The 27,661-nt window shown below is 39.3% G+C and overlaps 1 protein-coding gene across 1 annotated transcript in view; it reads left to right on the top strand.

Annotated features, from left to right (window-relative positions):
- Positions 1-24,844, top strand: part of MTNR1A (melatonin receptor 1A) — a 30,520-nt gene extending 5,676 nt beyond the window's left edge. The window contains exon 2 of the mRNA XM_045984827.1: positions 23,985-24,844. Coding sequence (XP_045840783.1) covers positions 23,985-24,844 — 860 coding nt within the window. The remainder of the gene's footprint in view (positions 1-23,984) is intronic.
- Positions 24,845-27,661: the final 2,817 nt, after the last annotated feature.

The raw sequence follows: 27,661 nt of genomic DNA, 5'->3' as shown, positions 1-27,661 counted from the left end.
AAGGAGTTTATTATTATTTTTAAATCAGGAAGTTCCCCAGAATGGCTATAAGATGGAGCATCAGCTCTGCATCACAGGCTTGAGTTTAACTCTTGTTGGCTGCAAGAACACTTGCGCTCGTTTCCTTCAGGCCTACACTGAGTGTTTTCTCTCTCCATTCTGCATTACTACTCAGAGAAGCTGCAAAGAGACATGGACTTAGGGCTCAACGTGGGGTGCCCCAAGCCTGTTTTTAAGATGCTTATAGTCTCAGGCGTGCATGCCTACTGAAAAAAGACTGTTTTTAAATGGAGGCAAAAGACACACAGTCGAGGGCATAAATCAAAGACCCCGCTTAATGTATTTTTCCTTATGTACATACATGTGACCATCACTTCAGAGAAATGAAATGAGGCTGTTGATAGATGGTAGTATTATTATTATTCACCACTTGAACTAGAACTTATGCCTAAGTCTAAGTATGGAAGACCACCAATGTCCATTTTCCTCCTTTACTCTCCACAAGCAGTTGGTTGTCTGTACTGAACTTGGCTCTTTCTCTCTCTGCAGTCCTTGCTCAGATACTGAAGGCTGAGGTGCACTGCCTTCTCCATGACCCGTGGCCACTCTCACCGTCAGTCCACCAGTACTCCAGGCTGGGTCCCAGTGAATGGGACCTAGCAACCTTGACTGAGCCCTTGGCCATTCTGTTCACTGTCTCCTGGCTTTCATTTTCTCTTTACTCTCTTTCTTTCTCTTCCTTTACCTTCTCTTTTTTTCTTCCCCATTATTTCTTACTCCCTGTTCTTCGGTACCGTTTAATCACCATCATTAGGTCTGATCCCTTAGTAGAGGTCACATGTGTATCTGTTTCCTAGGTCTGTTGTACATCAGCAAAAAAGACAGTCCTGAACTTAACAAACATATTCTAGAAGTTCACTTGTTCACGAGTTCCTGAAAGCAAGTTCTGAGTTCTGACCCTCTTGGGATCCTGTGGGAATGGGGAAGAGTGGTGTGGAGGGACAGATGGAAATTTCCTTTCCTAACTTAAAAGTGTTGGGACAGAGCTCAGGGGCAAGTCATGATGATAGCCGTAGGTTTAGCATCAGAGATGGGGTGGAAACAAGTGTAAGTACATGTATGCACGCACAGTCGAGGGCTCCTGTGTTGGGGACAAATGTATCAGATCCCACAGGGGAGCCCAGGAGGAGCTTGCAGAGAGAATAGATCCAGGAACTGAATTCTAGGTCTTCTTTACAGAATGGATTTACACTTGTAGCTAAATCATCCCCTAATTTCCCTGCACTGCTTTCACATCAGTAAAATGATGGGGCTGGACAAAATCTGTGAGTCCTTTTTGATTCTGGTATCCTTGTGTTTACAGGGTTATTAAACTCCCTGTGAAGTATAAGGACTGTGGATACAATGACAGACACATGCAGTGATTTCGGACACCTAGGAAATGGTGTCCTCATGAAAAGTGTGCCTCACTTGACCTAAACTATCTGTCACTTGTCATGTATCTACTAGAGAAAAAGACCTCTGTATGATATCTGGTTTCCCTGTTTTATTTCCTAAGACATGTACACAAGTATTAGAAATTTCCCATATAGATTCCTCCCTTCTTGGAAGAGAATGAAGTAACCAACTAAACAGAAACAATGGGTTGGTCCTCTGGGACTTAGGCAGGTTCTTGCGTGTTTGGGTGGGATGAGCCGGGGACATGGGTGGTGACCTAACGTGTGGTGTGCGCGAGTGAACAGTCCTCCTCATGGAGCATTCCTGTGGTCAGGCTCTTCTAGGTCTGTCTGCAGTGACCCCTTCAAAATGTAACCACTCAGGAGGAACAGCCTAAATTGGCAGCCAGCTTGGCCATTCCATTTGTGGTAACGCACATCTAAAGAACAGGGGGGTTCACATGAGTGAACACATCACTCTCACTTACGTGTTCAAAAGTGGATGGAAGATAAGCCCTTCACCACATTATAAATTAAAGAATCAGACAATGTCTCCCGCAAAATCAACTCATGATGTCTGTATCCAGGTCCTAAAGGTGGCTAGTTACATGATTTACTGGTGATTTCAAAACCAGTGTTCTGTGGGATCATTACATCCAAAATCATAAAACAAAACAAAATATCTGTATATGCACCAATTGCCCAAGTCCCAAAAGAAAAAGAAAATGCATTTTGGACAATCCTACTGAGGCAGTTTATCTTTTCAGAAATCTTTCTCCATAAAGATTCATTTTGCATCCTATAGTCTCTTCTTACTTAAAGTGAGGTTTTCCTGTGATTCACTTAATATCCATTGACATCAGCTATAAAGTAAATAGAATTGTAACAAAGGTCTAACTTCTGGGACATGGGCAATTGAAACAGACAGTATTCCCCAACAATCTACTCTGCTATAATGGTTGAAAATCTACTATTTTTTTTATTGTTCTGGTCTGTCCATAACTGATTTTGCAAAAGCTGCTGGTCATCTTCTGGTGAACATTTCCACTTGAAATTATGAGTACTTTATAGCATCCTTATCAACCTAACCCCAATTATTAAAGGAATTTAGTTTTTCAACCCTATAATTTTATTTAAAAATTTATTGATTGTGTCTGAAACATTCTCAAGCTTGAGAAAACTGAAGTAGGAAACTGGTGAAATTGTAGTCTGTGGTTCACTTTTCACAGACAGCTATTTTGATCTGATTTCTGTAGAGGAAGCAGAAAAATAACTTCCTGTTCGGAATGTCTAGTGATTTGTATTTATGCACATAGGGCAATTCTCAGTTTTCAAAGCACTTTCCCACATTTTGTTTTATTTGTCCTTAAAAAAACCTCCTCAGATATATAAAAAAACCAAAACCCCAAATTTACAGAAAAATGATCAGTACTTCTTATTCCAGGGACCCACCCAGTGAGACAGTGGAAGGAGCACAGGAATTAAAATCAGACCCAGGCTGAGTCTTTCTTACCTGCAATACCTTTATTTGTAGCATGTGCGGGGTCTAGTTACTCAATCTCTCCAAGCCTTAGTTTCTCCATCTGTCCAATGGAGTACCCATCTCACAGGGTTGTAGGAGGATAGATTAAGATTTTGCCCATCCACCCACCTGTCCTTCAACCAATCACTTTGAAGTGGTAAAATACTACAGAAATAATGGCATTATAATGTTATTGTTAATATATTTTATAATTAGTAGCTTTTATGTTATTTTTAAATTTTTTTAAGTAAATGGACAATATTAACAGTAAGAAGTGAAATCAGTCAGAAAGTAAAGATTTAGGATCTAAATTTCTTTTGCAGCATTTTGGAAATTACACAAATCCTCTGATGTCACAATTTTCCCTTTCATAACAAACATTTTCTCTCCACCGCAAGTAGGACTGTGACTCAAGACTGTTTTAATATCCAACCTTTGAGAGGCTGATCATTGCAATATCCAAGCTGTTCTCTAATTTAAAATGAATCAGCTCTGGAAGCTAAGAGAACTTTCTCAGACAAGTATGTTGACATTCAAAAAGTTATGACCTGACTGTATACACAGACTTGGAAAATGATTTCAAGCTAACAAAATCAATGTTTAATATAATCCTCAATCTGACAGAGTTTGTGTCAGTACTGTTGACATTTTCTTCCTGTAGCTCTGAGATTCGAAATTATTGATTCAGGCAATTTTTTATTTTTAAAGACATTTTATTGACTTTTCCCCCTTGCATTCTTAGCCACTGTTTAAAGTTTCATGACCTTTTTTCTGGTCTGTGTAGTATATTATTAACGATCTCTAAATTTTAGCCAAATTTGCCAAAGCAATCGTCAGAATTGCTTAGAAATCTCAGGACAGTGGATTAAGACTCCTAAACACATCACTGATTTGGAGGTCTACATGACTAAATTTGGATCTGATCTTTGGATCCTCCAGGATTCATCTCATAAGAAAGTAGCAATTTTTCAGGGTGCCTGGGTGGCTCAGTTGTTGACCCTGATCTCAGGGTCCTGAGATCAAGCCCCACATCAGGCTCCCTGCTCAGCGGGAAGCCTGCTTCCTTCTCTCCTATTCCCCCTGTTTGTGTTCCCTCCCTCACTGTGTCTCTCTCTGTCAAATAAATAAAAATCTTTAAAAAAAGAAAAAGGAAAAAAAGTCGCAGTTTCTAGCATTAAATTAATCACAGATAAGATGGAGCTTTTCATAATCACTTTTCTCTTGTCAATTCTGAAAGTTAACCAAAGATAAACTGTCCTAAATTAAACCTCCTGCATTTAGTTTTTACTAACATTTGATGGCTCTGGGTTTTTTTTTTTTTTAAGATTTTATTTATTTATTTGACAGAGAGAGAGAGAGAGAGATCACAAGTAGGCAGAGAGAAGCAGGCTCCCCACTGAGCAGAGAGCCCAACGTGGGGCTCGATCCCAGGACCCTGAGATCATGACCTGAGCCAAAGGCAGAGGCTTTAACCCACTGAGCCACCCAGGTGCCCCTGATGGCTCTGTTTTTAAAAATATCTGACTTGAAAATATCCAGAAATATCTGAATTGAAAACAAGTCTAGTTACAATTGCACCAAAAAGAATAAATACTTGGGAATAAACTTAATTGAGATGAAAGAGATGCACTTCAAAGGCTGTAAAATATTGATTAAAGGAATCGAAAGTGACACAAATGGAAAGATATTCCATGCTCATGCTTCATATTGCTAAGCTGTCCATACTACCCAAAGTAATCTACAGATTCAATGCAATCCTTAGCAAAACACCATAGTATTTTTCACAAGATAAGAATAAATAATCCTGAAATCTGTATGGAACCACAAAAGGTCCCGAAAGCCAAAGCAATCTTGAGAAAGAAGAACAAAGCTAGAGGTATCACAATCCCAGATTTCAAGATACAATATATAGCTGTAATAATCAGAAAAGTATAGACATATAAATCAATGGAACAGAATAGAGAGCTCAGAAATAAACCCACACTTATATGATCAATTAATTTATGATGAAGGAGGCAAGAATATACAGTGGAGAAAAGATAGTCTCTTCAATAAATGGTGCTGGGAAACTGGAGAGCTACATGCAAAAGAATGAAACTGGACCACCTTCTTAGACCATATACAAAAATAAACTCAAAATGGACTAGAGACCTAAATGTGAGACCTGAAACCATAAAAATCCTAGAAGAGAACACAGGCAGTCATTTCTCTAATATTCACCATTTGGTAACATGTCTCCTCAGGCAAAGGAAACAAAAGCAAAAATGAAATATTGAGACGATATCAAAATAAGAAAGTTTTGCACATAAAAGGAAACCATCAACAAATCTAAAAGTCAACCTACCAAATGCAAGAACTTATTTGCAGATGATACATCTGAAAAGGAGTTAATATCCAAAAAATATAAAGAACTTATACAACTCAACATAAAAAAAAATCTGAATAAGAAATGGACAGAAGATCTGACTGAATACACATTTTTCCAAAGAAGACATCCAGATGGCCAAAAGACACATGAAAAGACGCTCAACATCGCTCATCATCAAGAAAATGCAAATCACAACCACAACGAGCTATCACCTCACACCTGTTAGGACGGCTATTATCAAAAAGAAGAAATCACAAGTATTAGGCAAGGATGTGGAGAAAAGGGAACTCTTGTGCACTGTTGGTGGGAATTTAAGCTGGTGCAGCCACTATGGAAAACCGTGTAGATGTTCCTCAGAAACTTTAAAATAGAACTACCATAAGATCCAGCAATTCCACTTCTGGAATATTTATCCAAAGGAAACAAAAAACACCAAGCTGAAAACATATATGCCCTCATATTCACTGCAGCATTATTTACAACAGCTGAGATGTGGAAACAACCTAAGTGTCCACTGACAAATGCATGGATAAAGAATATGTAGTGTATCTGGATATGTATATACACACACACACACACACACACACACACACACACACACACAATGCAATATTAGTCATAAAAAAGAATGAGATATTGCCACTTGTGACAACACAGGTGGACCTAGGGGATATTATGCCAAGGGAAATAAGTTAAAGACAAATACCATATGATTTCACTTATATGTGGAATCTAAACAAAACAAAAGAGAAAAGACCCATAAATACAGAGAACCGTGGTTGTCAGAGAGGATGGGGATGGGGGATGGGCAAAATGGCTAAGGGGAGTGAGAGGTACAGGAGTCCAGTTATGGAATGAATAGATCACGGGAATGAAAGGTACATCACAGGGAGTGGAGTCAGTGATCCTGTAACAGTGTATGGGGAGAAATGGGAGCTACACTTGTGGTGAACCCAGCATCACTTACACAGCTGCTCAATCACTATATCGTACACCAGAAACTAATGTAACATTGTGAGTCAGCTACACTCTCCACTGGAAAAAAAATACCTCTTTTGAAAAATATCTGGTTTGGAAATCATTTCAAATCTATAGTCTCTGGACTTTGTTCTACTCATTCTTTATTAGCAGCCTTTAAAAAAAAAGGATAATTGGAATATTTGAGGTGAATACTAAGGTCTTTATAAGGTAGCTTGACTTTCCTTCCTTTTCCTAAGGAGTTTTAAGTTGCCTAGCTCGCAGAAATGCCCTATTTTCTAAAAATGAAATACACACACACTCAGGATTTTCGAAGCTACCGGAGGCAATTACCTGATTTTATTTATTTAGAGAAAGGGAGGGAGAGAGCATGTGTGAGCAGGCAGGGGGAGGGGCGGGGGGAGAGAAAATCTCAAGTAGACTCCCCACTGAGTGTGGAATCTGACACAGGGCTTGATCCCAAGACCTTGAGGTCATGACCTGACTCGAAATCAAGAGTCCAACTCTCAACTGCCTCAGCCACCCAGGTGCCCCAATTAATTGCTTTTTAGGAGGCAGTTGTTCGTGCTCAGAAATGGTATTACCAGTATCATCCATTCTCCTATCATCCACTTTAGACTTTCCTAAGGAGTCTAAAGACACTTCCTTAATCAGCAACCTAAGTTTCTCACCTTTCAAACAGGTTGATCTGACACATGACAGCTCTATGTGACATCTCAAGAAATTTCAGTGAAATTCAATGATGCTATAATTGGGGAATAAAATTCTGGATTTTCTGGTTGAGGTGCTCTAAGATGTATTCTTCTACAGAGCTATCTGCTTTGGCAATCACATTGAAGGCAGTCTCCAAAAAAGTGAAAAGAAAAAGAAAAACAAATAAATCTTCATGCTGAATATTTTTTCAGTCTACTTAGGTTGAATTTGAGTTGTGGAGCTTCTGGCTTAAAAGGACGCTTACCTGCTCTGATCTTGGAGTGCTTTTGGAGCTTACTGGATTGAATATTTATTTAAATAAATATTTATTGTATACCTACAGTATAAGATGGAATATAAATTGTCAGCAAATTACTGTTGTTTTGTCAAAATACAAGACAACATACTAAGCTTGTGTAAAACATGGATCCTACTTTCAAAGAGATTACTTTCAATCACAGCACTTAAAATTCTTTTCTTTTCAAATAAAAATAAGACGTGGCACACAAAGGTTTAAGACTACAAACATGCTTATTTAGCAGAAAAGATTTTCAAGATATATTTGAAAACTTGGTTGGTAGATGAAGTACTCATGAGTTGTTTTAAAAGACACTTCCTGACAGATGGTAACTACACTTACCCTGGTGAGCAATTTGTGATGTATGTAAAAGCTGAATCACTATATTGTGCACCTGAAACTAAAGCTGTATGTCAACTATACTTCAATTAAAAATGAAAAAATTGGGGCGCCTTGGTGGCTCAGTGGGTTAAAGCCTCTGCCTTCGGCTCAGGTCATAATCCTAGAGTCCTGGGATCGAGCCCCGCATCAGGCTCTCTGCTCGGCAAGGAGTCTGCTTCCCATCTTCTCTCTCTGCCTGCCTCTCTGTCTCCTGTGATCTCTGTCAAATAAATAAATAAAATATTTTTTAAAAATGAAAAAATTTAAAATAATTTTAAAAGTTCCTGCACAACAAAGGAAACAGTCAACAAAACAAAGAGGCAACCCATGGGATGGGAGAAGATATTTGCAAATGATGCTACAGACAAAGGGCTGATATTCAAGATCTATAAAGAACTTCTCAAACTCAACACCCAAAAAAACAAATAATCAAGTCAAAAAATGGGCAGAAGAAGTGAAGACACTTCTCCAAAGAAGACATACAAATGGCTAACAGACACATGGAAAAATGTTCATCATCATTAGCCATCAGGGACATTCAAATCAAAAGCACACTGAGATTACACCTTATACCAGTTAGAATGGCAAAAATGGACAAGGCTAGAAACAACAAATGTTGGAGAGGATGTGGAGAAAGGGGAACCCTTTTACACTGTTGGTGGGAATGCAAGTTGGTGCGGCCACTTTGGAAAACAGTATGGAGATTCCTTAAGAAGTTAAAAAGAGAGCTACCCTATGACCCTGCAATTGCACTACAGGGTATTTACCCCAAAGATATAGAGTAGTGAAAAGAAGGGCTAAATTCACCCCAAGGTTCATAGCAGCAATGTCCACAATAGCCATACTGTGGAAAGAACAGAGATACCCTTCAACAGATGAATGGATAAAGAAGATGTGGTCCATATATACAATGGAATATTACTCAGTCATCAGAAAGGATGAATACCCAGCATTTGTATCAACATAGATAGAACTGGAGGAGATTATACTGAGTGAAATAAGTCAAGCAGAGAAAGTCAATTATCATATGGTTTCACTTACTAATGGAACAGAAGGAATAGCGTGGAGGACATTAAGAGAATGAAGGGAAAAATGAAGGGGAGAAATCAGAGGAGGAGATGAACCATGAGAGACTATGGACTCTGGGAAACAAACTGAGGGTTTTAGAAGAGGGGGGTGGGGGAGATTGGTTAGCCCAGTGATGGATATTAAGGAGGGCACATATTGCATGGAGCATTGGGTATATGCAAACAATGAATCTTGGAATACTACATCAAAAACTATGGGGACTAACATAACATAATTTTAAAATAAGTTATTTGTAGTGTAGCTAAAATTCAAATTTAAATATATGAATAGGGGTGCCTGGGTGGCTCAGTCAGTTGAGCATCTGCCTTTGGCTCAGGTCATGATCTCAGGGTCCTGGGATCAAGCTCCACATGAGGCTCTCTGCTCAGCAGGGAACCTGCTCCCCCCACCCAGCGCCTTCCTCTCTGACTACTTGTGATCTTTCTCTGTGTGTTAAATAAATAAAATCTTTAAAAAAATAAAAATACATAAATAAAATGTTAGTATTAACATCAGGTGAAAGAATAGGTAAAAAATATAGGGAAATATGAAAGCTACTTCACACATGGGGCAGAATCAAGGAGAGAACTTCAAAAAAATTGTCAATAATGGAGACAAAGCATAGCTATTGGCAAATAATACATTGGCTTTTATCTTGTGAAGGAAGTAATACAGGCTGGAAAAATACCACTTGGAGGTTTGACAACCAGCCTGCTATCTTCAATTTTAAAACATTTTCTCACATAGTTATTAAATGGAAGATGATAAATATCTTTTATAATTTTCTTAACACTTCAAAATATAAAACTCTTTTCTTATGTAATCTTGAAAAGGATAATGTGCTTTTATTCTTCATGCATTAATTCCTTTCTTTTCTTTCTTTTTTTTAAACGTCTGTTGGAATCTCCTCTGTGCCAGGTCTAGTATGATTTTGGAGCCTGAGACAGAGTTCTGTGGCAAGACAAACACTATTCCAGCTAATTCATTCTTATTTTAAGATTTGACTTAAATTTTAATTTTTACTTTTAAGAGTTTTATTTTCCAATTAAAAAATAATTTTAAAGGGCACCTGGGTGGTTCAGTGGGTCAAGCCTCTGCCTTCCGCTCAGGTCATGATCTCAAGGTCCTGGGATAGAGCCCTGCATCGGGCTCTCTGCTCAGCAGGGAGCCTGCCTTCCCCCATCCCCCACCCCGCCTGCCTCTCCGCCTACTTGTGATCTCTCTCGGTGTGTCAAATAAATAAATAAAATCTTTAAAAAATAATTTAAATTTCATGTATACCTTTGTTATTTAATTCATCCTATTAGTTTACCTTTAATTATTTCCTGTATTTGTGTTTGGAATACCTTGAGCTATTTTCATTTTGGGGCCATGTGTATAGGTATTATATTCTTTTACAACACAAACTGTTGTTTTTTTTTTTTTAAGATTTATTTATTTATTTTGGGGGGAGGCAGAGGGAGAGAGAAATTTAAGCAGACTCCCCTCTGAGAGTGGAGCCCAACACAGGGTTTGATCTGACAACCCTGAGATCATGACCTGAGTCAAAATCAAGAGTTGGTTGCTTAAACGACTGAGCCACACAGGTGTCCCTTACCACGTAAGTGTTTTTTTAAAAGCCTATTTACAAAACAGGCTATGTTTTATATTGGTTATAAAATACAATACATATAAATATAATACATATACAAAGTTGTTTTATATACAACATTTTATATATAAAACATTCCTATCTGTAGAAAATTAGTTCTATTACAGACTCAAGTTTTGGGGGCAATATGTTCCCTTTGAATAGTGTGGGTTCTGGGACCAATGGACCTGGTATAAAATTCTGGCTCTGTCATCCAATGGGTGTGACCGTGGGCAAATTACTTGCTTAATTTCCTCACTTTTAAATTTAGGACACTACTAATACTGTAAGAATTACAGGACTGCTAAACTTAAAGTTCATTGTGCTTTAAATATAACATTCTGGGAAAGTCTATTCTTTGTTATTTAGTATTTGGGTAGAATTAAGATGGGTGCATATATTTTTACTTCTAAAGCAGAGTATGATGTCATCTGGAAATAGCGAATGTTTTACTTCTTCTTCACCAATCTGGATTCCTTTTATTTCTTTTTGTTGTCTGATCTCTGTGGCTAGGACTTCTGGTACCATGTTGAATAAAAGTGGTGAGAGTGGACATCCTTGTCTTGTTCCTGACTTTAGGGGGAAAGCTCTCACTTTTTCCCCATTAAGGATGATGTTAACTGTGGGTTTTTCATAGACAGACTTTATCATCTTGTGGTGTATTCTCTCTAAACCCATTTCATTGAGGGTTTTTTTTTTTTTTATCATGAATTGATGTTGAACTTTCTCATGTGGTTTTTCTGCACCTAATGAAATGCTTATATGGTTCTTATCCTTTAGCTGTTGATGGGATGTATCAGGTTGTTTGATTTGTGAATGTTGAACCACCCTTGCAATCCAAGAAGAAATTCCACTTGATTGTGCTGGATGATTTTTTTTAATGTACTACTGGATTCAGTTTACTAATATTTTATTGAGAATTTTTACACCTATGTTCATTATGGATACTGGCCTATAGTTTTCTTTTTTAGTAGTTTCTTTATCTTGTTTTGGTATCAAAGTAATGCTGGTCCCATAGAAAGAAGTTGGAACTTTTCCTTTCTTTTTTCATTTTTTTGGAATAGTATAGGAATAGGTATGAACTGTTCTTTAAATGTTTGGTAGAATGCCTATGAAGCCATCTAGTCCTGGACTTTTGTTTTTTGGGGAGTTTTTTGATTACTGACTCAATTTCTTTGTTGGTTATCAGTCTGTTTAAATTTTCTATTTCTTCCCGTTTTAGCTTTAGGAGTTTATATGTTTCTAGGAATTTTTCCATTTCTTCCAGGTTGTCCAATTTGTTGGCATACAGTTTTTCATAATATTCTCTTATGATTGTCTGTCATGTTGGTTGTTACTTCTGTTCTCTCATTTGTGATTTTATTTCTTTGAGTCCTCTCTCTGTTTTTCTTGGTAAGTCTGGCTAGGGGTACATCAATTTTATTGATTTTTCAAAGAACCATCTTTTGGTTTCATTGATCTTTTCTGTATTTTGGTTTTTTGTTTGTTTCTATATCTTTGATTTCTGCTCTAGTCTTTATTATTTCATTCCTTCTGGGGCTTTAGGTTTTGTTTGTTCTTTTCTAGCTTCTTTGGGTGCAAGGTTAGGTTGTTTATTGGTGATTTTTCTTGCTTCTTGTGGTGGACTTGTATTGCTATCAGCTTCCCCCATAGAACCACATATGCTCCATCCCAGAGGTTTTGGATTATTGTGTTTTCATTTTCATTTGTTTCCATGTATTTTCTTATTTCTTCTTTTATTTCCAGGTTACCCATTAATTCATGTTTAGTAGCATGTTATTTAACCTCTATGTATTTGTGGTCCGGATTTTTTCTGGTGGTTGACTTCTAGTTCCGTTGCGTTGTGGTCAGTCAGAAAAGATGCATGGTATGACTTGGATCTTCTCGAATTTGGTGAGGCTACTTTGTGGTCTAATATGTGATCCATTCTGGAGAATGTTCCATGCACACTTGAAAAGAGTGTGTATTTTGCTGGTTTTAGGATGAATGTTCTGAATATAACTGTTAAATCCATATCTGTTCCTGCATGTCATCCAAAGCCATCGTTTCCTTGTTGATGCTGTTTAGATGATCTGTCCATTGATGTAAGTAGGGTGTTAAAGTCCCCTACTATTTTATTGTATTATTATTGATTAATTCCTAGATGTCTGTCATTAACTGTTTTGTGTATTTAGGTGCTTCTATATTGGGTGCATAAATATTTACAATTATTATAATTTCTTGTTGGTCTGTCCTCTTTATTACTATATAGTGTCCTTCTTTTTCTCTTCTTACAGTCTTTATTTTAAAGTTATTTTGTCCAATATAAGTATTGTTACTCTGGCTTTCTTTTGGTATCCATTTGCATGATAGATGCTTCTCCATCCCCTCACTTTCAAACTGCAGGTGTCTTTAGGTCTATAATGAGTCTTTTATAGGCAGCATGTAGACGGATATTGTTTTTCTTTTTATCCATTCTGTGACTCTGTCACTCTCCTGTGACAGGAGTGTTTAGTCCATTTACGTGCAAAGTAATCATTGGTAGATATGTATTTATTGCCATGTTATTACTTGTTTGGGGGTTGTTTCTGAAGATTTTCTCTGATCCTTTCTTGTCTTCCTCTCTTTTATGTTTTGCTGATTTTCTTCAATGATATATTTGGATTACTTTATTCATTGCATATTTATGAGTGGTTTTTGATATATGGTTACCATTAGGTTTGTATATAACCTCTTCCACATATAGCAGTCCATATTAAGTTGATGGTCATTTAAGTTTGAACTTATTCGTTTCTCCTCTCCTCCCCACATTTTAGGTATACATTATTGTTTCTTGACTGATTTTTTACAGAAATATTCTTTTTTACTCCTTTTGTGTTTCCTACCTTTACATTATTACTTTGGGTCTCTCCTTTCCATTGAAAGAGTCCCCTTTAATACTTCATGCAGGACTGGTTCAGTGGTCTTGAGCTTTTTGTTTGTCTGGGAAACACTATCTCTCCGTCTATTCTGAATGATAACTTTGCTGGATAGAGACTCTGTGTTTATGCTGGGGGGTAAGGGAGGAAAATACACCTGGCAGCTCTTTTGTTTTCAGAGAAGTCCCCCAACATGCTCCAGAATCATTATGAACAGAGCTGTCTCCCGTTTGCCCCCAGTGTTGTATAAACTGCTGTTGTTCCTTTGCCTCTCTGTACGGGCTGCCGTCTCTTTAAGAGCCCCTCCTGGCTCACCCAGTGCTGAGTCAGGTGACTTCTAAGCCCCAGGCTCCAAGTCTCACTGGTTTTACAAACTCATGATTTTCAACCCCCTTTGGTTAAAACCAAACCTTATGGAGATTAGGTTTCCCCATGTGAGCTCCCTGTGACAAGGGCCCATTTCTCTGCCCTCTGCATATGCGCAGCTCCTTCCCTCCTGCAGGTAGCCTCTCTCTGCCTTTCTGACCCTCATCACCTTTCAGATGCAGCTTCTCCATATTTAGCTGTGGAATTTGTCCTGCCAGTCTTGAGGTCGCTCTCTGGTTTACTGACTTGGATGTGGATGGTATCGAGTTGCAACCACGGTGCAGGGTGAGCTCAGGGTCCTCCTACTCTGCCATCTTCCCAAACTCCCTAGGGACATCAGAAGTTTGTGTTTAGCTTACAGATGAAAGGCTGAATCAATCTGGCTGTAATGTGGATGGTCATATATTACAGACATCCCCCTAAACCACCCTTATGAGAAAAGAGTAACCAGATCTAGAAAATGAGGAGACTCCCTGGCAGGATTTCACACTTTCAGAAATTGATTGAAAACTGGACTAGAGCAAGAGGGTTATGTATGTTAGTTTCTTGTATACTGAAGTTTTCTTAGCCTCTTTAATTGTATACATGCTACAGTACCAGAACCGTCAAGACAACACATCAGTCAACTATGTTTACGGTATTAGAGAGTCACCGCCAAGCCAAGCTAAGGAGTAGGACAGGGAAGACAAAGTGAGACAGAGACCAAAGAGCCAAGGAGGCAAGTGAGGTGAAGGAGGCAACAGAGCGAGGTTCCTAGATGTGATCAGGCACCACAGGACAGTATCTTCCACTATTCACACAAGGTGGGAGTACGTGGACAGGTGTGACATGAACAGGATATTATGTTTCAGGACTTTAAGGAGGATGAAGGCTGAGAGAAGGCTCAGCAAGAATGCCACCGATGACCAGACACAAGTTTCAGCAATGCGGTGTGGGTAGAACCCAGATGTTACAGGAAGGTGAATTTAAAATAGGTGGGAAGGAAACAGAGGGGCAGCCCTGTCTGATTGTTTGAAGGGAGAGGAAGGGGCTGATAGCCAGAAGGACAAGAGGATAGAAGGAGGCTTATTTGCCAAAAGAGAGCTCTGCAAGAGGACAAGGATTAGGGGAGGAGCCCTTGCCTGCAGACATGTTGCCTTAGCAAGGGCTATCTGACCAGGGGAGGAGCCTTCTGTGAAACCTGACATGCGCTTTCCGTCAGGGCAGAAGAGAAGGAATGAGTATTTATCCAAAGCCAGAGGTGTTCCATGCACTCTCTTAAATTCTCACCATGGTCCTTATTATCTTGGCTTATTATATATTAAGAGATGAAGGCTCTGGGGAGCTATGACTTACCCAAGGTCATTTAACAAGCGTCAGAGCCAGGATCTGAATGCAGATATGTTTGTTTCTAAACATATAAACATAAACTTAAGGTCTGCATTGCCTCTAACAATCTGCAAAGACAAGTTTCTCAAATACAGTCCTTTGAAATTTAAGAATGTAAGACATTGCCTGTGAGCCTTGATGTACAAAATAAATAGATTCTTCTTTAAGCTAAATTTTTTTTAGATCTGAGTCTGTGGATTTGCTATGTAAAACACATGAAAAATGTTTTCAAGACTAGCCAAAGTTTTTCCTGTTCAAACTGATCTTTATCTACTTGATGTTAGGCACAGTTCAGGTACAGTCAGGATTTTATTTATTTTGTTACTATTTTTTTTAACAGAGAGAGAGAGCATGCATGAGTGGGGTGGGAGGAGAAGCAGAGAAAGAGGGGGAGAGAGAGAATCCCAAGCAGGCTCCACGCTCAGTGTGGAGTCTGATGCGGCGCTCAATTTCACAACTGAGATCATGACCTGATTGGAAATCAAGAGTCAGACCCTTAACCAACTGAGCCACCCAGACATCCCAGGATTTTATTTTTTTAATTATGAACAATAATTCAGTAGGTCTCTAATCTTGCTTTCCAAGTTCAAGTCCAGGCTAAAATGAAAGAAGGAATGAATACTGGCTTGTTGAAGAATGAATATCCTGGCAAATAAGAACAAAAAAGCAACTAACTTCTACCTTTCTATGAGTGGAGTATAGGGACTTACAAGTACATTAGTTCATTCAGCAAACTGTTCCTGAGCACCTACTATGTGCTGGTACTGTGCTTTCAGAGTCCTGGACCTCTAGAGGTCTTAGAGAAAGACAGACTTCTGTGCACATGCACAGAGTCTCATGTTGTTTTCATGTTGGAAGCATACATACACACAGCAAGGATGAGAAGAATAAAGAGCAAGACCAAAAAGGATTTAAGTCTGGAATTTCAACCCAACATGGCTAGTTTGTTTGTTTTTTTTTTTCTGTTAGATAGCATAGTAAGTAATTCTTCTTCTTTTTTTTTTTTCCTAAGAAGTGGCTGACTTTAGAAAACCACCTTACCCCAACACAGAGCTGAAGGTCCACGTGAGGTTGCCTACAAACAGAACCTGAGAGGGAGCTGGCAGGTTTGCTACTCACGCTTTATTGAGGGAGTGCTCTCAGGAGGAACCTATAGTGGACTAGAGAAGCTGCCTAGGGCAGAGGAAGCATCAAGCAAGGATGGGATCTCAGGTGAAGCCTCGACTTGGCCAGATCCAACAAGCGGGGGACTCTAGGTATAAATCCAACCACAAAGTTGCAAACCGCTGAAGGCAAAGGGGCTGGGCTTTTATACTGCACTGTCAACTGTTCACTCATTTTCTACTCACCCCAGGGCAGTTCCCTGGAGGAGGCAGCTGCGAGTAAAAGGAAGCACCCAACACTCATCAAAATTCAGAAGTAAGTGCACCAGCCTGGCAGAGGGCACTTGGAAAAGGTATTGGTAGCATCTACTCAAAGGCCTATGACACAGACAGGATGTGAGAAATAACCCAGAGACCAGCTTGCCATGGTAACGGGCACCCCCAGCCAGAGTTCTAAGGGGAGTCCACACAAGGAAATGAATTCTCCTCAGGTGAAATCATCACACAGATTCCACTGTTACCAAATTAGGAACAAGATAGCTAGAGCCACAGAAACATGTTGATGAAGACAAACTCAAGGCTCAAATTTTGTATAATGTTAGATGGGGAGACAGATTTCTTGCCTGTCCAGGTGACTCAAACCTTCCTTCGGAAGGCTCCAGCACATTGGCATTCCTGCCTGAATTGGGATGCTTCATTTTTCATTGGGTTTTTTGTTTTTGTTTTTGTTTTAAGATTTTTTAAATTTATTCATTTGACAGAGAGAGAGCGATCACAAGTAGGCAAAGAGGCAGGCAGAGAGAGAGGGGGAAGCAGGCTCCCCGCTGAGCAGAAAGTCCCATGCGGGGCTCTACCCCAGGACCCTGAGATCATGACCTGAGCCAAAGGGAGAGGCTTATCCCACAGAGCCACCGAGGCACTCCTTCCATTGGGTTTTATCACAGGGCATGGTGGTACCAAGGCACTCCAGGGGAGGGAGCTCCTGCATAGCAAACATATCCATCCTTGCTTCTACTGTATAGTCACAACCCAATTTTCCCTTGATAATCAGCATCAGTCACCTCACTCGGGACAGTGACCCCATAGTCTATGGATTTCCTGGAATGAGGAGTCCAAAGTAGCCAGGTGGCAGTCTCAACTTCTAGTTTAAGGAAACCACTATTATATCTCTTGGCAGAGAACATTCCTCTCTTGGAAACCAAGACTTTAGAGGCGCCTGGGTGGCTCAGCGGGTTAAAGCCTCTGCCTTCAGCTCAGGTCATGGTCCTGGGATCGAGCCCCGCATCGGGCTCTCTGCTTAGCTGGGAGCCTGCTTCCTCCTCTCTTTCTCTCTGCCTGCCTCTCTGCTACTTGTGATCTCTATCTGTCAAATAGATAAATCTTTAAAAAAAAAAAAAAAAAAGAAAGAAACCAAGACTTTAGAACGACAGAACCTAGTTGTGGAGACAGGAAGCAAATGCTTTGCTAGAGTGTCAGTAGGATAATTCTGAGAGGGAAAATGACCATTTCCACACTTGATTTTCTGATCTATGAATCCAGGCCTTGATTTATAACACATACTACACCCTGGGTGACATTACCCTATGCTCATTCAGCTGATGCTGAAACTAACCCTTCATAAGCCATTCTACCACAATGCCTTACTTCCTTTGCTACAAATTGAGTTACTCAGTCAGAAGCAATGTTTTTATCATAAACACAGACAAAGTCACCTTGGTAGTTATTCTATGGATATCTGATTGGCGAATAACTAAGGGTAGGAAAGGCAAATCCATACCCAGAATATGCTTCTATTCCACTGAGAACAAAGTACTCCCCCTTGATGACAGTAGTGGTCCAATGTGGTCAATCTACCACCATCGTCTGGCTGATATTTCCAGGGAATGGCTGCATATCAGTGTTGGTCTCTGTTCTTGACAGTTTGGGCATTCAGCAGGACAGCAGTGGCTATAACAAGATCATTTTCATGAGTAGTAATCTATGTGGCTGGGCCCATTTGTAACTTCTATTTCTGGTGCATGATAACTTTTTGAACTTGTTGGTCAGGGACAGTGATGGCCAAGGAAAGATTAATGTCCACAGGCTGTGTCATTAAGAACCTCTTCTGGGGCGCCTGGGTGGCTCAGCGGGTTAAAGCCTCTGCCTTCGGCTCAGGTCATGATACCGGGGTCCTGGGATCGAGCCCCACATCGGGCTCTTTGCTCGGCGGGGAGCCTGCTTCCTCCTCTCTTTCTGCCTGCCTCTCTGCCTACTTGTGATCTCTGTCTGTCAAATAAATAAATAAAATCTTTTTTTTTTAAAGATTTATTTATTTGACAGATAGAGATTACAAGTAGGCAGAGAGGCAGGCAGAGAGAGAGGAGGAAGCAGGCTCCCAGCTAAGCAGAGAGCCCGATGCGGGGCTCGATCCCAGCACCCCGGGATCATGACCTGAGCTGAAGGCAGAGGCTTTAACCCGCTGAGCCACCCAGGCGCCCCAATAAATAAAATCTTAAAAAAAAAAGAAAGAACCTCTTCTGCTAACAAAACAAAATGAAAACAAACCCTCTTCTGTTGAGATTGTTTTTTGGTGAGTGTTTGTAGGGACACAAGTATCTTCACACTCAGTGCCCATTCCAAGAGGTGTGTGCTCCTACCCCTTCTCCAGATTCCTGTGTTACCAGTTTTCTAAACCTGTTCCTTCCAGTCACTGACTGTCTAGCTGTATCGTTAGCCACTGCCTGCGAAGCACTGTAAACATGTAGCTGTGACCACCTCTCTGTCTAGGCAAAATGAACAACCACTTTGAAGTTCTGCTTGAAGTTCTTTGCACTAGAAGGATTTTCCTTCATCCTTGCCCCTGGATTTGGCCTGTGCTACGACATCCAATTTTGGACAGCACCAGCCTCTCATGAAAACCCATCTATAAAGCATACAAGAAATTTTCTTTTTTCTTCCTTATTAGCTGACCTTATTAGCTGAAAGGGAAACTTCATGAGGCTACAAGTCAGGTTGTGAGCAAGAGGGCAATGAGGCAGGAGTGTGGGCCATCTGTGACACTTGCTCATGCAATTTCTTGTGCCTTCAGTATGTACTTTAGCCTGATAGGTCTACACCACTCGTATTTGATGCTGTGCATGCCAACTTTATGATCTAGTGTGTCAGACAATACATAGTCCATAAGAGATTTTTCAGATCACACCATCACATGGTGGCCAATGGTCAAGTTTTCAGATGATGCTAAGCCTGAGTAGCAAGTCAAAATCTGTTTCTCAAAAGGGGAATTCTAGTCTACACAGGATAGCCAAGATATGTTACAAAATCCCAAGGGTCTGTAGTTATAGGTCTGCTAAAGGAGCCTTATATCCTCCAGATCTGCTACAAACAATTCAAACACCATTGGATCAGATGAGTTAAATGATAGAATAGCTTTCGAGTATTTTCTTGTGTTGGGCTCCACTCAAAACTGCCTGCTTTTTGGGTTACTTGGTAAATGGATTGGTGTAACATGTCAAAATTAGGTATGTGTGTGTGTGTGTGTGTGTGTGTGTGTGTGTGTGTGTGTGTGTGTGTGTATTTAGTGGCAGGAGGGCAATGCACCAATTATTCTTCACCTTGGAAGTTGCATAGAGGTGATAATTTAAGTAACTTTTTTTCCACTGCATGCCATGAACTACCAGTGTTATTAGAGAACCAAATCCAGTTAACCCAGTTAACAGAGAAATCCTCTTTAAGGTTCTTGGTCTACTTCTAGTACCAAATTCTCTATCAGTCAGGGTTTAATCATTTTGAGAAACAAAATCAGTAGAGCAATTATGGGAGTTGATTAAACAGTTCAGTTGAAGCTACTGTTTCTGTGTCTGGTGCTGGGGCCTTGAATCAACCAGGGGTCTTCAGAGAAATACAACTCAAAGAGTATATCTATATTCTAATAATATATTAGTATATATTCTATTCAGAGAATAGCATGTTCTATAGTTAGCAGTATACATACAATAGAACATATAGAGAAAGAATAGATATTCTATTAGTATATTAGTATATATTTTATTCAGAGTAGTATATTCTATTAGTATATTAATATACCTATATTAATATATATTCTATAATATTCTATATATTTACATCTATATAAAAGGGACTTAGTATGTTTATTATGAAGAATTGGCTCACTTGCCTATGGAGGCTGAGAAGTTCCCCAGTCTACCATGCACAAGTCGGAGACCCAGGAGAGCTGGTGTAATCCTGGTCTGAGACCAAGGACCTGGGGACCAGGAGCACCTATGGTGTCAGTCCCGGTTCTCAGGCTGAAAAGACTGGTATCCAGCCCAAGTAGTCAGGCAGAGAGAGTGAGTTCCTCTTTCCTTCAACCTTTTTATTTGATCCCTTACTGGGTTGGATAATGCCCACCCACAATGAAGAGGACATCAACTTTACCAGGCCTATTCAGATACTAATTTCCTCTGGAAACACGCTCCTAGACACACCTAGAAGTAATTTTTAGCCAGCTCTCTGAGCACCCCACCACCTGGTCATGTTGACACATAAAATTAACCATCACAAGCCTCAAGTCCATAGATACGGCAGCTGAGAAGATGGGTGTCGAGAGGGAAAGCAAGAAGAACCTTAGAGGAAGGACCAGAACCCAGGAGGATGAACGGAACTCCTATCAGTCTCTCGGTTTCCCGGAGCCAGTGTGGAGCTCGGAGAAGGAGCAGGAGCTGTGGGCACGCCACACTCCCTGGGCGCCCCCATCACTGCAGGCCAGCCTACAGGAGTCAAAGAGCCCGAGCCGCCACTCTGCCTGGGGCTGCGGAGACTCACTTCCACCTCTGACATCTCGCACAGTTCATCTCTATTGGGGAACATGACCCTGGAACCCTGCGTTCAACGTCCTTTCAGCTTAGTCCATACAACATAAATGCACTCTGTATTTTGTTTAGAGATATAACTCGATGCCAGGTCTTACTGGAGGAGAAGAAAGACATCTCAGACGGGCACTGTCCTCATGGAGTTCAGAGCTTGAGGTGTGGGAAGATGGTGAGAAGAAGAGAAACACATAAATAGAAAAGCTATGGCACCTTGCTTTGGCCATCCCCAGAGGCAAGTGCCAGGACTGGTTCTGAAGGCAGCAGTTTAGACGACGCAACTTTTCAGCTGTCTCGTTACTGATTTTTATTCATATCTGTGCCATATTTCCCTCACAATTTAAGGTTTTATTTAAGGCTGTTGGCTGTTTCTTCCTGTTACCAGTAGAATGATCTGGAACTGCCTTCCCTTCCCCTCACTCTGATTCTAAGATGGTTTTTTAGAATTGTGCCTGAAGAAGCACTCAGCCTGGCCCGAGGGCCCAGTACCCAACACTCCCATATTTCTGGCCACAGGAACTTGCTTTGGGAAACTCACTGAGCAACGATAACAAATAAACAGCACTGTTGCTGTCTTGACATTAATTGTATGACTTCATCCAAATTAACTTTGTGTTTCTGTTTTCCTCATGTCTAAAAAGTGGGAATTATCCTGTGTGATCACTCATATTCCTAATATTTCTCTTGATCTTAACATCCTATGAGTCCATAATTGTTCTGCAGAAAGGAGTGGAAGTAAATCTAACAGAAAAGCAATTTGCTAGCCATTAACAGGAATTATTTTAAGTTTCAGAATACACTGCTATGTGGTTGTAGGGAGTGTCGGGTATCTGTAAAAAGGATAGATCACTGTCTCTCTGGAGGTACGTAGAGCTGAGACGGAAGAGATGATCTTATAATGTGTACAATCAGGATGAAGTTATTTAATTACTGTTATCACTCCTCTTCCTCCCCATCACATACACACACACACACACACACCCCCACACCCCTAGCAGATACGACAAAGCTTCCAGCTGAGCTACCTGAAAGCAACATCTGCGTAGTCTATGGCTTAATTTTTCTTTCTCCAGACACTTGTAGAAGGGGATTAGTTCAAAGAAAACTAAACTAATGACTTAATTAATGTAATGACTGGAACAAAAAGAAGCATAATTGCTATAAACTAAATGGAGCAGAGGATTAAAGCTATGAAAGAAATCTAGGACATTGTTTATTATCTTATACTTAAGCTCTTTAAAAATAACTCTATTTATGTCAGTTTGTCATCGTGATGTTGTGGGTAAAAATGGGCTGCTCTGATGGTAATTTGTAGCTGAATTTCATATATTATACATATTTTTAAAGTATTATGCATTTTGAGTTAAAAATTCATTAAAACAAGCCCACTTTGGAATTTAAATATTTCACTGGTGATTGAAATTGTTCTTTGGGGAAAAATAAATTTGTTTTTATTGCTTTAATTTGGCCTCATGTAACCAGTTTTCAAAGAAATTGTTTTTACAGCAATTTATCTGAAATTCCTACCTCTATGACAAAACCTTCCCTATTTTTAGCCACAACTGTTCTTTTACTTCACTTCTTTGCAATTTTTGGAGGGACAGGGAGTAAAAATAATTAAATAGGACCTCAAATACAAAGGTTGTTTTATTTCAGATATTGGGAGATCACATTTTAATATCTGTCATCAAGCAGTTGAGCAAAATTCTCAACTGGGAACTACTATTCAAGGACACACTCTTAGGGCATATGGTATAGAAATAAAGGAAACAAGTTTACAAATAAATATAATAAAAGGCAAAATATATAGTTACTCCACCTAGAATGTTCTTACCTGCTTCTTCCTAGCTCACCCATTCCTTGCTGCCTCTTTTTCTACACATACTCTTATACTTCTTTCTCTCTCTTTTAATTTTGTTTTTCTAAGTTTGAGGATCATAGGATCCCTGGCTGTTCCTTCCTGTTTAGCCAGTACCTGCATTTATTAAATGCAGTTAATAAAGTTTTACTGAATGTCATTTATTATAACTTACTCTCAACTAAATGTGATAAAATAAAGTGATTTAGAAGCCTACGGAGGAGGAAGGTCTTCCTATAGTTGGGCAAATAAGAAAGGCTTGGAGTGCTCGTTTCAGCAGCACATATACTAAAATAAGAAAGGCTTGGAGCATTTCCATTTAAGATGGATTTGGGAAAATGGGTAGCATTTTAAAAATTAAGAGAGAAGAGCCATTGAAGGCAGAAGGAATAGTAAGAAACAAAGGCAAATGAGCTGCAAAAGCAAAGAACATGCTTGCAGAGATCTTACAAAATTTGACTAGACTTCCTTGTTTTTATACTTCCAAATGTGTTATTATATTAACATAGAAAATATTTAGGTTTTAATTTTTATACTTTAGGTTCTTTATGAAATCTAGAAGTATTTCTACCTTTTCCTTTAGATTGAGGTGAGAGTGTTATAGAACACCAACAACATTCATTAAACACGTATCACAGACACTGCTCAGCATTTGATGTGGAATGCCTCACCTTGACCTCATCATAGCCTTATGAAGAGGGTACTATCATTATCCCCATCTTACAGAAGAGGAAACTGACATTTGGTGAGATAATATAACTTGCCCCAGTTAGACAGCTAAGAGGGGGTGAAGCCAATATTCTAAACAAGAAAGTTGGTGGGAAAAAAAAACCTCTTTTTCTTAACTATTATACCAAGGGTCAAGGGTTCACTGCTGTCCAAGAACAGCAACCAAATAGTTTGAAAAATAACAGTTTTGAACATGAAATACGCCTTGTCTTAGGAATGTGGGAATTTGCGAACAGTGGAATTGACTTGACAAGGGCAACAGTGGGCTTGCTTCCTGATGAAAGTGGTCTCCATTTCAGTTATAATATGGCAGTCTCTGTGATGCCAGGTTAATGGGGTTGCAGAAACAGCTCTTTAAAAAAATAAGAACTGTGAAAGAAAAACCCATGCAATGCATATAAAACTGGGGGTAACCTGTACTTTCTAAACCTTCCTCTTTTAGGAAATATATTTGTGGTGAGCCTCGCGGTTGCAGACCTGGTGGTGGCTGTTTACCCCTACCCCTTGGTGCTGGCATCTATATTTAACAACGGGTGGAACCTGGGCTACCTGCACTGCCAAATCAGTGGTTTCCTGATGGGCCTCAGTGTCATTGGCTCCGTCTTCAATATCACTGGAATTGCCGTTAACCGTTACTGCTACATCTGCCACAGTCTCAAGTACGACAAGCTGTACAGTAACAAGAATTCCCTCTGTTACGTGTTCCTGATATGGACGCTGACGCTCGTGGCAGTCATGCCCAACTTGCGTACCGGAACCCTGCAGTATGACCCAAGGGTCTACTCCTGCACCTTTGCACAGTCTATCAGTTCAGCATACACCATAGCTGTGGTGGTTTTCCATTTCATAGTTCCCATGACTATAGTCATCTTCTGTTACCTAAGAATATGGATCCTGGTTCTTCAGGTCAGACAGAGGGTGAAACCCAACAATACACCCAAAATGAAACCACAGGACTTCAGGAATTTTGTCACCATGTTTGTGGTTTTTGTCCTTTTTGCCATTTGCTGGGCTCCTCTCAACTTTATTGGTCTTGCTGTGGCTTCAGACCCTGCCAGCATGGGGCCCCGGATCCCAGAGTGGCTCTTTGTGGCCAGTTACTACATGGCATATTTCAACAGTTGCCTCAATGCAATCATATATGGGCTACTGAACCAAAATTTCAGAAAGGAATACAGAAGGATTATAGTCTCACTGTGTACAGCCAGAATATTTATTTCGAATGATGCAGCACATAGGGTTAAGTGCATACCCTCTCCATTAATGACCAACAATAACCTAATAAAAGTGGACTCTGTTTAAAAGACAAAGCACCGCTGGCAAGATATACACACTGCCTAAGGCCTTACTCATTTTCATGTTTGCTTCCTTCTTGACGGATGCCTAGAAACACAGCATAGTTGAGAAAACACACACTTCTAAGAGGTTGCCTCTAGTTCATGAGCTCATATGCTATCAGCCTCTTGGATAAGTCTCTAATTCTGCTTATGAAAAGAAATTCAGAACATACAGAGAGCTAAACATTAACTCGAGAATGTGGTTCAGGGACAAGGGTGGGTCGGTAATTTTAATTAAAACTGCTAAATGTATTCAAGAAGAGAAAGAGTGTGCAGACTTTTATTGCAAATGAATATCACAAAGGAATTGCTTTTTCCTCCACTTTTTGAGGATTTCTCATTGGAAAATAAACGATGTATCATAGTTATAAACAAGCAAATGGAACAAAAAGAGAAAAGTGGAATGATTGATTCATTACACAGTGAAAGGCTGAAAATAAATCAGGGAACACCTTGACATAATAGCAACAACCATAACCAAGTTTTCAGTTGGGATTCGGTAGCATTGGGTAACTATAGGCAGGATTATGAATGTGGTCACTCTCTACTAAAAGTTGCACATTCAACTAGATAAAGAGTTAAGTATATGACAGAACTCTTGTTTGAATGTCAATAACCATAGTATTTGAAAATAGTGAAACATAAAACTCTATTTGACTTTATTAGACATTGGCTTTATTATTATGTCACTGAAGATCATTATTATTCGGGTTACTGACAAACCGTTTTGAACTGATCTGTTAATTTATGAAGTCATCTAATCAGTTTGGTTAAAACTGATAAAGAATCAAAGAGCTGTAGATCCTTATATACAATGCTGAATGTGTCCTAGATTTATAATCTAGTGGGGCAAGTAAATATTTAACCCAGATACTTTTTCTTTTATAGATATTTCAAAGCAATACTCTTTAATAATTCATTTCAGTGTTTGATTGCCCTAATAATCCTAAAAGTCTAGGAGAAGAAAAAGTGCACACATAAACTATGGTTTCAGAAATTATGGCTCTGGTTTACTCCAAAAAGCTATTTAGGACCACTGTCAAGTTTGTTACTGGAATGCTTTGCAGGAAATTAGAGCCATGTTTTCTTGTGTTTTCAAGTTCTTCAACAAAACTATTACATAGTAGAAAGAGTTGATGATTTGCAGTTATATACACAAGGTAAAAAGTGAACTGGATATATTTGTGAATATCTCTATATCTAGATGATCAGAATCTCCTTGGAAAGTTCTACCATATGTTTTACAAGGTTCCTCTGATAACTGTTTTCATCAAGTGTATTTGGGAAACACTAAATTAGGGTTTGTGGCTGGGAGGAAGGTCTGCGTGCGCGCGTGTGTATGTAAGTTATCTCTAAAACTTTGCCCATCAAGTCATTTATATGTAAATGTTCTAGTCAGAACCAACACTAAATAGTATAGATAATTTTTAAAACTATGTTCCAAGTTTCAGATAACTGAACCGTAAAAAATTTACCATGTTAACCTAAACTTTTTAAAATGCAGGATACTTTTATCTTGATGCTGGGGATAAACTACTATGTTGCTAACTGTATATTCCTTTGCTCTTTATAGAATTTTGTTTAATTTATACAGTAGCAAAAATACTTAATAGAAACTCTGCACTTTAAAAATTGTCTGCCAAGTAGAGTATCTCACCTTAAAATCAGATATGTAACTTAAAGTCTTGAAATGTTGTTCTTCCCTACATCAGAATACTATCTAGTTAAAATAATGACAATGAAAAAGCAACTCATGAGGACCAAAGTCAAACTCTCAGATTTCCTCTAAGGGAATCTCACTGTAGAAGTTTCATAAACATTCAACATATCGCTGGCTTCTTCACTATAATATTAATAAGCAGGAAGTCCTTAGCTAAATATGTTTTTTTCCCTCCTGAAATTCAAATATATAATAAGTTGTACCTGGTTTTCCAGTGGACAAACTGTTTTGTACCGTGGAATATTAACTCTTTCAAGACTATGAGATTACTATTTGTCAAATGACTGTTGCTTAGTACAAATTGGTATGTGGGTAGCATGGTCGAACATGTGCTGTCTTATTCAAGGAAACAAATTCAATGACATTTTCTGTGTTGTGTTAATCAGCTATAAACCTCTGTTAAATTAAACCTCTTTAATCTATCAGAGTTATTTATTTACCAATGTAATCAATTTTTTAGCCTTCCCTCTGTCTATCAGAGTGCTAGTGGTGATGTGAGTGTTAGAAATGAGAAGAAATAGGGGCACTTGGGTGGCTCAGTGGGTTAAAGCCTCTGCCTTTGGCTCAGGTCATGATCCCAGGATCCTGGGATCAAGCCCAACATTGAGCTCTCCTTAGCAGGGAGACTGCTTCCCCACCCCTCTCTCTGCCTGCTGTTCTGCATGCTTGTGATCTCTGTCTGTTAAATAAATAAACACAATCTTGAAAGAAATGAAAAGAAGTAACATTTTGAGTGGCACATTTACAAATTTTATGAACATGTGTCCTTGCCTGTATCTTAGATTTCACTGCATAGGCTGGAGGCTTTGTGAGGCTGCAAACAGTATCTATAATAATATCAGGGGGAAATGCCTTTCTTTCCAAAGCACTCAGTGGAATCTGAAATTCTGGATAGGCAAAATCTATGCAAGACCATTTGATTTGGAATAAGAATAGCAAAACATCTATCATTGTCTTTTCCAAAATCAATTGCTAGAATTATGTGCAATTGTTAGCATTATGCAATTTAAGTCCCTACGCTAATATCCAGTTGAAGTAGAGAGACCAAACAATTTGACCATC

This window comes from Meles meles, chromosome 2 (genome assembly GCF_922984935.1).
Source record: "Meles meles chromosome 2, mMelMel3.1 paternal haplotype, whole genome shotgun sequence".
Taxonomy (NCBI): Eukaryota; Metazoa; Chordata; class Mammalia; order Carnivora; family Mustelidae; genus Meles; species Meles meles.
The sequence above is the reverse complement of the archived record's forward strand: the minus strand, read 5'-3'. Positions and strand labels throughout refer to the sequence as shown.